The following is a 12,295-nucleotide window of genomic DNA, read 5'->3' on the forward strand; positions in this document are numbered from 1 at the left end:
GGCTTTCTCCAAAGTTTTTGTGTCTTTGGATAATGTAGGGATGACAACTTCAGAAACAAGCAGAAAATCCCAAGAGTAAACCTTTGATACAGTGTCAAGAGTGTTACCTGAGATGGCCTCTTGCATGTTGAACTCCTCTGGGCTGGAAGGGGGGAAGAACAAGAAGTTGTTTGCAGCCGGGTAAGTAGTGTTGCCGCTGGTGCGTGAGGTAGTGCAAGAACTTCCATGGTCCGTCCCAGCATGTCTCTGGCGGCACGGTTGTTCTTGGGGTTGTCCAGAGGCTCGAGCCGGGGTAATGTGTCTGCACGACGCAGCAGCTGTTCTTTAAGCAGATGCTCTGAAAGAGCTCAGACTTGAGACCTGCTATCAGATTGCTGCTTGTATTATTCATTACAGCCTTTCAGGCAGCGGTGGTGTTAGTTCTTGCTTAGGTGCTTACTGGGACGCAGGTCTAAGACTTCGAACTCTTTTCTTGTGAGAAATGTTTGGGAGGTAAGCAGTGATGCCAGCCAGAGTCCCTGTGAAGTGTGGGGATAGCAATGAAGCATAACAATTTCACTGTTACTATAACAATGATATTTTTATCGTAGTTTTTTTATCATGGATTTATTCTATAAGAAATGCAACGTGAAGATATCCAGAGGTAGGACAGGAGTGATACTGGAGGGCCATAATGAACAGCTTCCATTTTAAGATTTAAGTCAAAGCGCTTTGGATTCAGCTGCATCCCCATCTGTGTTGCTTATCTTTAGCAGATATGTTACCTATAACTGAGTAACTAGGACACCTTTTGGAGTTGCTTTGGATGGGAGAGCAAGTAAAATGTTAGTTCATTGTCTTTTATGGGTTTTCCCATATGAACTGCTTGATGGACCTACGGGGAAGGGGAAATCGGAAGCTGTACTTCAGCCCTGCTGAAGTAAAACACTTTCGTATAGCAGAGGAATGGTGGCTTATTACCTCTTTTCTGGGCCTTGCTATTATAAGCAGCACTGCTTTGCAGAACTAAACTACAGTCCGGTGACGTCCCCGTTCAGCTGGGGAAGACGGTGGGCTTGCCTGTCGTCCAGAGCTGATTGACCTCCTGAGATGCTTAAGTATCACTTCTGCCAAAATGAATGCTGCCTGCGGATGGCATGCGGTAGACTTACCGGCTAACTGAACGATGTTAGTGTTAACTGAGGTGTATGCATTCTACCTGTGCTGAGCAAACCTTGTGTTATTTCTGCGCTACTGGCTCTGCTTTACAGCAGCCAGTGGGAACAACGTGGTCCTTCCGTTACAGCCTCTTGCTGTGTTCGTGGAGCTGCCAGCGCAGCCCGTCTGTGTTAAGTATCTTGTGTGTCACTAGTGCAGAGAATACTGGTTAAGCTTCTGTTAGCTAGCTAGCCTTTTTGATAGTCAGATTCCACGCCAGGAGGAAGTTATACATTGCTTTGGTGTTCTTGGTGTTCAGGCTTAAAAAAAAAAAAAAAAAAATTGATGACAGTTACATCAGAGCTTGTTTATAGCGTGTACCTTGGTTATTACTGTATTTCATACAGCTTGACTTTTCTTATGCTACTCGCTTAACTGGTTGCCTTCTAACTTTTGCAGAGTCTTGTAAGAAGTCAAAGTCGGTGGATCTGAGCCATTTCAAGATTGAAAAAGCAGATTCTGCTGAAGGGAAGGGATTAAAATCCTTCTGAAGATTAAAATACTTCTGTTAATAGGGTGGTAGCTTTAGAATGGCAGATACTCTGGAATTGCAAAAGTCCTGTAGACCAGGAGAGCACCTATGGATGCTGTAGGGAATCGGTGATCTGACCTTGTGCGCATGTCTGAGCGCTACCTTGTACGGAGGGACCGCTTGGCAAGTAGAGAGCAGAGTTGTGTGAAACGCGTGGTGGATATAGGCTCTCTCGCCTCGCCCCACACAGTACCTTCCGCGGTAGGTAAAGGTAGAACCCGCTGGCCCAGGGGACGTGTGGCAGGCTCTTGCCCAACCTCACGCCTGCATCGGACCTGTGCAGGTAGCTGCCAGCTGCTCCTCTGCGCTGTGGTCCTGCTGCTGAGGTAGGACAGAGTGCTGTCCATTTGACTTGGGCCCCGATTCCGTACTGCTTGGCAGTGCTCTGTTGAAAGCTGCGAATGGTACATGGCTAAGTGGCTCAAAGTTCCTTTTCGGTTAGGTAAATCACAATTTTGTAACACAGCCCTAGACTGCCTGTCACAGAAGGGTTCAGGGGCTTCAGGCAAATAAGCTTGCTAAAGTTGGATTAAAAGCTTGTTTTGCTGTCAGGTTGCTGCTGTAAGTGAAAATTAGGCTTATAATCAGGCTAATGATGTGTTCTCTGAGTAAATTACAGTTTGAAAACAGCTCAAACTGGAGTAGGGAGGAAAGACCATGGAGTCCAAGCGAAAAGGACTTTGGATAATCTTTGGCTGTTCGGAGGCGTACATCTAATGTGTTGGAGTGTATTTGGGGAACTCTGCTGTGTACCGAGGTTTATTAAAACTGCTGGAACTGACTACCAAAGGATGCTGGCTTTTTACTCGCTTGGTTGGCTTCTTGCTGGTGCCAGTTATGTTGGTTATTCTTACTAAAGGCTGTATTAGCGTTAACTGAATCCTTAAAACTAGTCTTATCTTCTGTCCAGAGCAGTTTTTGCCAGAAACATGTTAGACTGGGGAGGGAATTCTTGTCTAGAGGAATAAACTTGGAACTTCTCTAACAAATCATAGAATCATTGAGGTTGGAAAAGACCTCTAAGATCATCGAGTCCAACCGTCGACCCAACATCACCGTGTCCACTAAACCATGTCCCTAAGTGCCTCATCTACTCGTCTTTTAAATACCTCCAGGGATGGGGACTCAACCACTTCCCTGGGCAGCCTGTTCCAATGTTTCACCACTCTTTCAGTAAAGACATTTTTCCTTACATCCAATCTAAACCTCCCCTGCCGCAACTTGAGGCCATTTCCTCTCGTCCTATCGCTTGTTACTTGGGAGAAGAGACCGACACCCCCCTCGCTACAACCTCCTTTCAGGTGGTTGTAGAGAGCGATGAGGTCTCCCCTCAGCCTCCTTTTCTCCAGGCTAAACAGTCCCAGTTCCCTCAGCCGCTCCTCATAAGACTTGTTCTCCAGACCCCTCACCAGCCTCGTTGCCCTTCTTTGGAGTTTACAATTGAAACTAGTTATAACTTGAAACATGTGCAGGGTTAAACTTTAAGGTAAGACTTAAAACACTTGTGTTGGATTAGTGTTTTAAAAACTTCTTGTGCAGTTTGTGAACTCTTGGTCAGGATGTGTTTTAAATGCAGTGTACTAGCTGCTGGGAAATAGACTGTAATGGGAGGAGGGCAGCAGCTGATGAGAGCGTGGTTCTGAGTGAGACTTGTGGCACTGGCTTTCCTGTGTGCCCTGAGGCCTTGCTGGCAGCTGGGGCCTTTCATGACTTGAGAAGGCACAGCTAGGGGGTCTGTGGCATAAGCACACTCCATCTTCCTTCACATGCTTTCCTGGAACCCCTGGGTTAGGGGTTTGTTTTGTCGGGAACTTACGAACACAATTAAATCTGCTTTTGGAGCCTAAATGTCAGTTTCTTGTGCAAGTTTTGTTGCTTTTGGGGTATCTGGTTCATGGATGTGATAGTGGTAGTTTCATTCAACTTGGCCTTTGGGCAAGACACCTTGAACCTTGCTTTGCTTTGCACCATGCTTCCACTTCCGCGTTTTTGCTGAGGAACTAATTAATACATTTAACTGTAAGATGGGTCAAGTTAATGGTTTGATCTGCAGCAGTGGGCTCAATCCCAGGGATATTTTGCTCTGGGGGAGAGGGCAGAAACTTTAAGTTCTATAAGTTGGCTTTCCAGCTGAAGGCAATTCATGGTGAGGTAGCCACCTGGGAGCTGAAAAACTCAAACTGAAATCCCAAGGCTGCCTGATTCTTAGCTTTTAAGTTCCTAAAGCAAAACATTCTGCATGTTGCTTAAGGATCAGAAACTGTCTCAAATGGTAACCAGCTACAGCTTTCTTCAGGTATTGGTTTAAAATCAGTGTTGTCAAAATTAGACTTGATCATTGACCAACAAGCCTTCCCAGATGGTGGGGAAATAGAGCAAAGCAAGCCTTGCAGCTTAGGGTCCGATACATGCAGTGATGGCTGGATTGTAGATGATACCAAACTGTGATTGAAGCCTCCATGTATTATGAGTTCCAGTTTATGTGAACTCCGGAGTTGTTTGTTCTGAGTTACAAACCAGCTGGTTTTCAGTCTCAACATCTGGAAGCAAAGACCTCACTAGGTCTGGTGTTGTGCTGGCAGTACCTTGGAAACTGCACAGGAGTTTTCAAAAGGCAAAGTAACCTCTCCGACAGCTGCAAAAGTTTGGCACTGTGCTGCAGCAGTGGATGCTCCTCTCCATTTGTACCTGGATAAATGCAGCTGTATGTAGCTACCATTCCTGTTTTTAAACTTGGCTCTGCAGGTCTGACAAGTGAGTAGTGGAAGTCTTACTAGCATGTTGGCAGCTTGCAGAGAATGGCACGTTAAAGCGATCATCTGTGCCCTGCCAGGAAATCCCAAAACATGTTAGCCTCTCCGGTGTGCAGAGGCAACTGGCGGCCTACTGCGGCTAGTGACTGTGCTCCAGAGGTGTCTTGTGGAGGTTAAACTGCCTTGTCGTTATCCAAGCTATTGTTTTGCAAAAGCTGGGAGGTTTTGTATCGCAGGGGCTCGAATTGAGAGTTGTCGCTAAACGTTTCCAAGCGCAAGGAGCTTACGCGTTGCTTTTTACACGGGCCTTTTAATCTGTGATGTTTCAGCCTGTGGATTTATAGAGCAGAACCCAAAATGCTGCCTTAGGTGAGAGCTGCATCACTGGGACAAGTGGTATGAGTGTTCATTGTAAGTCCATCTCTTTCCAGTGAGATGCTATGCGTGCCTTCAGAAAACAGAAGTATTCCTTCTAGCTGGAACTGAAGAGAAAGAAGCAGTAGTTTGATGAAACAGGGCTGCTACTAACTGAACCTCGTTGTTGCCTCTGCACCTGTTGTGAGACTTGCCTCTTGTGATATCGCTGAAGGTGTGTCGTTTCATCTGGCTTGGTGGAGCGGCGATTTTGAGCAGCGGGACATAGGGTGAATGTCAGGGCAGCTTTGGAGCTGTGTACTCTACTAGCTAGGAGAATTACATGCTCAAGCTGCAGCCCGTGTTTGTAACTACAATTTCCCCTTTATAGTAGGGAAGGGGCATGCTAGGTTCTTAAATACAATCCATAGTAGGTTGTGGTCTTACATGGAAAACATGGATTCTTAGAATTGTACTCCTTTCAAGTCCAGTGTTGCGTTGTATTTATGCATAAAACAGGAGTGAAGGGGATGAGAAGTGGTAAGAAAGAGAGGTTTAGATGTGTTTAGTATTTTTTTAATCAATGTGTACTGTAGCATTAAGTTGTCTTTTCCAGAACATTAGAGTCCAGTAGCATTTGGAAGTGGACTGTTCTCTGTACAACTTTAGAAAGAGTAGGTATATTCCTGTTTTTAAGGTTTTCATGCCTGTACTTCTGAATTTGTGCTTGTGGAGACTCACTTCATTCTTTGTAGCCTTGACTAGGCTGACCATGAAGAATGTGTGGCCTTCAGGTGCCAGTGAAGTCGTGTGTAAGTGACTGCGTGTTCCTTTGCTGCAGTCATTGCACAGGGTGTCTCTTGGCTTACTGATGCTGAAGCAGAGCACAGTGCAGTTTGCTAATCCCTGTTCTTCGGACTGTCGCTATCTGAAAACTTCTAGAGTACCTGCACTTTTCTAGGGTGGAGCAGTATTCTTCTGTTGCTCAGGATAATACTCGACATATTTCATGTTCTGGAGTTAAAGCAGAGAGGTGTACAGCGGGTGGTGTGAAGTGTGCTGGTGGGGAGCAAGTGCGTTGCTGATCTCCGTGCCGGCTGATACTTACAACCAGGAGGTAGGGAGGGAATCCTCACTGGCTAAAGTTGGGTGCTCTGAATTGACATGCATAACTGACAACTCAAGGGATTTTCTCCTTCAGAGGATATCTGGAGATGCTCTCCAGCTTCAGGAGGGAGTAGGCTCTCCGGCAGTGCTGCATGCTCAGTATCTACTCCTGTCCAAGTCCATGCTGAACCATGAAGTGTGGGAGCAAGGTTTGCTTGGGTCAGCACTGTAAAAAGCTCAGTAGGAGCACTAGGAAAGCTTCAGTAGTCTGTGGTGTCAAGTCAGGAGGCTTTCAGCTGGGCTCCTGAGAAGTTGGGAGCCACCAAGAGCAAAACCGAACTTGTGTATGCTTTGCAGTAATCAGAGTATGTGAAGCTTTTTATCTCCACTGCAAGACTTCTGGGGGATTTCATACTGAGTGGAAAATCCGGAGATTTACCTGTCTGATGCAAGGCAGCTTTCTTCTGTTGCAACAGAAGAGGGTTTGGTTAGTGGTGGCCTCCCAATTAGTGGGAAGTAGAAGCTGGAATTCCCAGAGATCATCTATTCAAAGGCTTAAATACTGCCTGTAAAATAACAAAAGGCCATTAAGTGACAAGCTTTTTCCATTCCTGCAATCAGCTTGTCTTGATCATTGTCCTTAAATGTTCTGTCTATCAAAAGCTTCAGATAAGTCTGGTATCTGAGACTCACTCCACTGTGGACTGTTGCTGGTAACCCTTGCAGGCTGTGAGGTGAAAAGCTGAATGTGCAACGGGCCAGGGACAGCATGGGAGTGTTTCCTGAATGCTGGATTTAGTTGTCCTTGTAGTGGTTGTCTGGTGTTTATGTTTAGCTTTCTAGACTGAGCTAGCACAGAAAAAAGTTAGTATGTTTGGGCCCATCATGCAGGTAGTGCATGGTTTGGCCCATGGTCAGTGGCTGAGCTAGAAATAGAGCAAAGTTTGACTTTTAAAGTTTTACTCTATTTGCACTTCCCACTAAACGTCTGCTTCCTGAGCAAATTGCTAATGTGAATTACTGGTGACAATGTGTGGACTCTCTTTCTGATCTGAGATGAAATTTTGCTTCAAATTTGATATCATACAATATGAGTTCAGAACTCACCATAGGATTTCTCCAGAGGAGAATTTGACTGACGCAGGTACTTGAAAAGTGAGGATTTCCATTCATGGGCTAGCAGTTCTGTAGGTACAGAAGGCCTTGCGTTTTATTCCACTTAACCGCCTATATTCACTGATGCATACATTTGGGGATGAAACAACCGCAGGTTATTGAAGTTTTGTATGCTGCAAAAAGGCTACTGCAGGCTTGAGATGATAAACTAGATCACTGTAGCTGGAGCAACCTGGGAGCCGTTAGAATACGGGGCATAAAATAAGGGTAATACTGAGAGTTGTTGGATTGAGGCCATCTTACCTCTCTGTGACCTGGAGATAGAGTATATAATATCTTGATAATGCTTGGGATTTCTTAAGTTTTATTACCAGTGAAGGCAAACCTGATAGACCCTATGACTTGATGAGGATTGCTGTGACTTAATAGAGTATGGAAACCTAGAGAGGAAACTGATGCAGATGCCAAACGTGTTACCAGGATTTAAGATGCAACTTTGCTTTCTGGGGTCCTGGCTATTAGTTTTGTGGTGTTGCCATTCTTGTGGTTTCAGGAAACTCACTGATGTGAGCATTATGTTCATGAGCAAGAATGATAGCCAAAGTGCTACTAGCAGCTTTTTAAGCAATAACATGATTGGTTTTGAAATTAAATGAAATAAACTGTTCCTGTTTTTTAGGAGTTGAACGATCTGGCACGTGATCCTCCAGCACAGTGTTCAGCAGGGCCTGTTGGTGATGACAGTAAGTATGCTACTATCAGCAAACACCTGCAGTCTAACTCTTTTCCTTTTTCTTCTAAAATGGGATGTCCAGTTCCTTAGCAAGGAGAACTCTTCCGTTTCTTTTGGTTAGAGTACTAGATACTACTCCACGTATTGTTCTTAAATTTGTTGCCCTCTGGTATCTCTTAATACCTTCCTTGTGTATCCCTGGAGATCTGTGTTACTGCCATTTTATTGATTGGGCAACTCTGTGCCCATCTGAAGTGACACCTTTTGAATTAACTGTTCTGGCATTTTCATAGGGCATGAAGTTAGTAAACTTCAGTAGCTCTGTGGCCAAACCAGCAAGCAGCTGCGTACAGCTTTCTGAACTTCTTTGGTATATAAACTATATATGGTGTAGTCACATGGTCCTGTAGAAGTAGAAAAATCTGGTCCTAATACTAGATGCTAGTACAGCAAGGTCAGGGTTAGCTATATTTTACACAGGAGTTAGTTAACACTGCATTTTTTTAGCGGGTTACATGGAGTCCTTGGGGAGAAGAGGTTAAAAAGTGAATGGAAGGAAAACTGGTTGGTAAGTTAAAGCTTCAATCATGAAGTAATGTTAGATTTTTTTTTTTAAAGTTTAATAGTTACTGTGGTCAAATGAGTTATAGGAACACTGGAAACATTGTTTGTTCTTTAATCTGTTTTGTGCTATTGTATTACAGAGCACACCAGAGTATAAGAACTGAAAAACAGGTTTGGCTCTTAATTTTTAGGCAGGATTCACTCAATTTGGAATGCTACTTGTGGCTTTCTCAATAAGCAAAATCAGAATATCTAAATCCTGCTGTTGTGACTAACTTGTCACTTGATTTGGACACAGATGCTTAGGTATGAGACAGGAAGTGCAGGTGGAGCATCCTTAAATCACACGGTACTGTTACGTTTGAAAACCACTCAAATCAGTTGGCCCTGCCAGGTTCCCTATAAGGGATGGCCTAGGACGATCTTTTTGGCCTACACATCAGCTGGTCGTCTTTCCTGTGCAAGGTTGTTCGCCTGGTGTGTGATTTGGAGTTGTTATTCTGTCCTTTTGAAGCTTGAGGAGTTGTGTTAAAGCAGGAAAAAAAAAAAAGCAGTTATTCTTTAAGTCCTACCCTGAATTTTTTTTGTCTAACATCGTTTCATAGTAAGAAGACCTACTGTCATCTTGTGCATGTATTTTTGCCTAGGGAGGAGGGCAAGATACATCGTGTGACTTGACTTAATGGTGTTTATATGGATGCTTCTTTATCTTTGTTCTAGGTAATGTTCCGCAGTCTGGTTTGATTAGCTGTGAATAAGGCAACTTAATTGTTGCCCCGTACTTTATGGTGGTTTTCTGCGAGAGGCCTTTAAACTGTAGTGGTTTTGCAAGCTGTACAGTCTTCTCCATATTAACTAGGATTTTACACTTTCTGGTGAACTACTTTTTTTAATAGCAGCATTAAACTTGGTCATAGCTTGGGTGAGCAAGATCAGTAGGATGTTTGCAATGAGGCAAGAACACTTACAAATTCACCTTTTGCTTTATAACTTTGCCATGGGCCTGCATTAAATGCATTGGCATTTAACGCATAAAATGCCTGAGATGAGGGGATGTGTTTACACCCTTTCTTGCAGCAGCTCTGCCGTGTAGAAAAGGCTGCGTAAGAACACTTGGAAGCTTTGACTGGGATGCCCATTAAACAGCGTGCATTGGACTTGCTGTGCAACGTGGTCTCTAAGCGTGCTGTTCAGCGAAGCATCCGAGCTCATGAGACGAGGGGATATTGGTAGGGAAACCCTCCATCTATGTGCTAAGAACTCCAAGCTTAGGTATCCTTTCTAAAAGGAAAAAATTAGCTGCCAAGATCTTTCTGAATCATTTCTGAACTATTGAGAAGTGCTGAAGTGTATAGAAACTTACACATTCCTATAGAAATCTAGGACTAGATTAAAAAAAGCACTTGAAACCTGAGAATGAAAATACTGAAATTAGTGGAGATGTTGCTGTTCAGCAATACTTTCAAACAAGTGAAAGCTGCGTTTGGTTTTGCAGGTTTTTAGCAGTAGTGTCAAGCTTCTAGTTACTCCACAACTTATTTCTGCTTTCAAAATAGTATTTCAAAGCAGCTTGTAGTTTCGTGGAAGAGAAATTACTAAGATGTAGAGCCAGTCTGAGGCTTTTCTTCCCTTAAATTAGCAAGTGTGATTTGTGCCATGATAAACTACGTCGTAGTTTCCAAAGACTGTCAAAGGTGACAGAGATCGTCTGGTGGAGGAGGTGGTAACACAAGTTGCTGAATGCTTATCATGGAAAGTTACTAATGAATACAGAAAGCTTTAAAGTAATATTCAATTCTTCTCGTGCCACCTTTCTGAAAGACCTGTAATGAAAGACTTTCACTATTGAGAGCGACACTTTGGGTGTATGTAAGTGGATAGCAGTGGCGGCCACAGAAAGGTGCCTTCTCTGAGGTCCCTGTGCTCTAGGTCTGCCTCAGTTGCCTTGTCAGAATGACATCTCTCAGAGTTCAGGTCGTGCTGTGCTTGTAAAGTGGTATCTTGTGGCCAGTCCAGCCGATGTAAGCTGTCCCCAGTTACAAGCTTCCCATCCCTCTCGTTCATAAACTTTGGAAAGTAAAGAGCTGTTTCTGCCTTGTTAACTGTAGGGACAGGATTTTCTTTCTCTTGGTAATGTAGTTTTAGCCCTTTTCCACCCACCTCTGGCCTTTGTTTTGGAAATATGCTTGGGACCGGATTACACTAGTACACCTCCAGAGCGCGATGCAGTGACTTAGTTCACTTCCAGACATGTACCTGTGCTTAGCTACTGAAAGTCAGCAGCCCCCTTACTTTGTAAATAACTTTTTGAATGGCTGATTTCAAAGTAAAGAATCAATTGAAGTAAGCTCTGTGTGATAAATCCATCTTTTAGTTCATCCTTGGACGTTGTGAGAATCTAAAGCTTAGATTAAACAAGCACTTTTCTTGAGTCTGGGGTGGGAGTTGGGGAAAAAAAAACCCAAAATGCAGAACCAACCAAACCACTCTTCTAGCTTGTAAAATGTTAAGATTAGCTGTAAAAGTGTTACTCTTTCTTGTTGGGTTTAAGACAACAGCTGGTTATATCAGCTTCTCTTTTCAGTGTGCGGAGGTATGCAGGTTTATGTCCAGTGCTGTCTGTGTGCTCCAGTGCAGTCACAGTGAATCTTATCAGCATCTACTGATGCCTGTGAAATTCTTGGTGGTTTTTCTGTGATTAGCTGTGCTCTTCACGGCTGGGTTTCTGCTGCCTCTTTGTCCTCTTGTTCTAGGTTTCTCACTGTCCTGCTACAGGTGATACGGACTTCCTGTGAAGCTGTCTGAACCTTTTAAAATGGGTGAACACTACGTATGAACACATGAGCCACTGTCTTGATTTCCTGACTCTACACTGAGCGCAGAGTTTCTCAAAAGGCTAGCTGGTGTTACCAGCTGTAATACCCTTTGTAACAGCTCTGCTGCTCTAACCAAACACTCTTCTCCCCTTGCCTTGGCAGGGCTGTTCCTACTCTGCTTTTTTTTTTTTCCTTCCTTGTATGAGATCATCCCTGGCTGTAATGTCTGTACCATGTGTAATTAAAAACTGCTTATGCTAGGCTAGAACAAGTAGTGCCACTCTGGGCCAAGATTACTTTTGGCACAGGTAGTCTTGAAAGCTGTAGACACCAGTTGCAAGTACAGTACGTTGCTGCAGGTGGCTTCAACTTCTGTGTCTTGAAGACTTGCCTTGCAATAACTGGAGTCTTCTGTACAGCTCCCCGGTTCTGAAGATGCGATGTAGCTGACATCCATGCAGAGGGAAACTTCCCACAGTACTCTTTCACAAATAATTTTTTAAGCTGGTGCTCTTTGCACAAGCTAGCGTTAGAGCCTTTGGAGAATGCAGGAACCCTGAGAACTTCCTAACGTACCTCATACAGATTAACAGCTTTGATTGTTTTCCTTATGTTCTGCAGCATAAAGACATTCTTCAGGAGTCTTCTGTATTACCAGATTAAGATGTTCTCTTGGACAGATGCATACGAGTGAGACTTAATTTTTGTCCATTTAACCTAAAGTGTGTACTAGCACATCCTGGTCCCAAGCATTGAGCAGACTGTCGTTCTTGCGTTCTCTTAAGACTTGTATTGCTTTCTGCTGCTTTAATGAAATCTTGAGGCCTCTGTGGAGACTAAGCTTAAACATTCAGTCAAGGTAACGCTGGCTTAGGTTACCTCTTTACATATGGTATATACAAAACTTAGGCTTACCCTTCATTTAACTGAGGATCTGTGTAGGAGAGATCCCACCAAAGAAAGGTATGAGCTCATACTGTACCTTTGCTGTAGCTCACTCTAAGAGGGCAGTGCAGTCATTGGAAACTGGGCTTTGATTCGGGTGCTTCACTGGAAACAAAGTTGAACTCACAAATTTGTCGGGTCTGAAATGTTGACTGTAACTGTCTGGATTTTTATTGTA

General features: G+C 43.9%; 1 protein-coding gene across 2 annotated transcripts in view; it reads left to right on the forward strand.

The window, feature by feature from the left end:
- The window catches only part of UBE2D2 (ubiquitin conjugating enzyme E2 D2), a 30,946-nt gene that overhangs the window by 2,852 nt on the left and 15,799 nt on the right, over positions 1–12,295 (forward strand). Inside the window, exons 1-2 of one of the 2 annotated variants that reach the window (XM_076349993.1) lie at positions 7,739–7,802; positions 11,794–11,862. In XM_076349993.1, the coding sequence (XP_076206108.1) occupies positions 11,853–11,862 (10 nt within the window). In that variant the 5' untranslated portion in view covers positions 7,739–7,802; positions 11,794–11,852. Of the gene's footprint in view, positions 1–7,738; positions 7,803–11,793; positions 11,863–12,295 lie in introns of those variants that run through there. The other variant, XM_076349992.1, reaches the window with a different exon arrangement.

This window comes from Aptenodytes patagonicus, chromosome 12, assembly GCF_965638725.1.
Source record: "Aptenodytes patagonicus chromosome 12, bAptPat1.pri.cur, whole genome shotgun sequence".
NCBI lineage: Eukaryota > Metazoa > Chordata > Aves > Sphenisciformes > Spheniscidae > Aptenodytes > Aptenodytes patagonicus.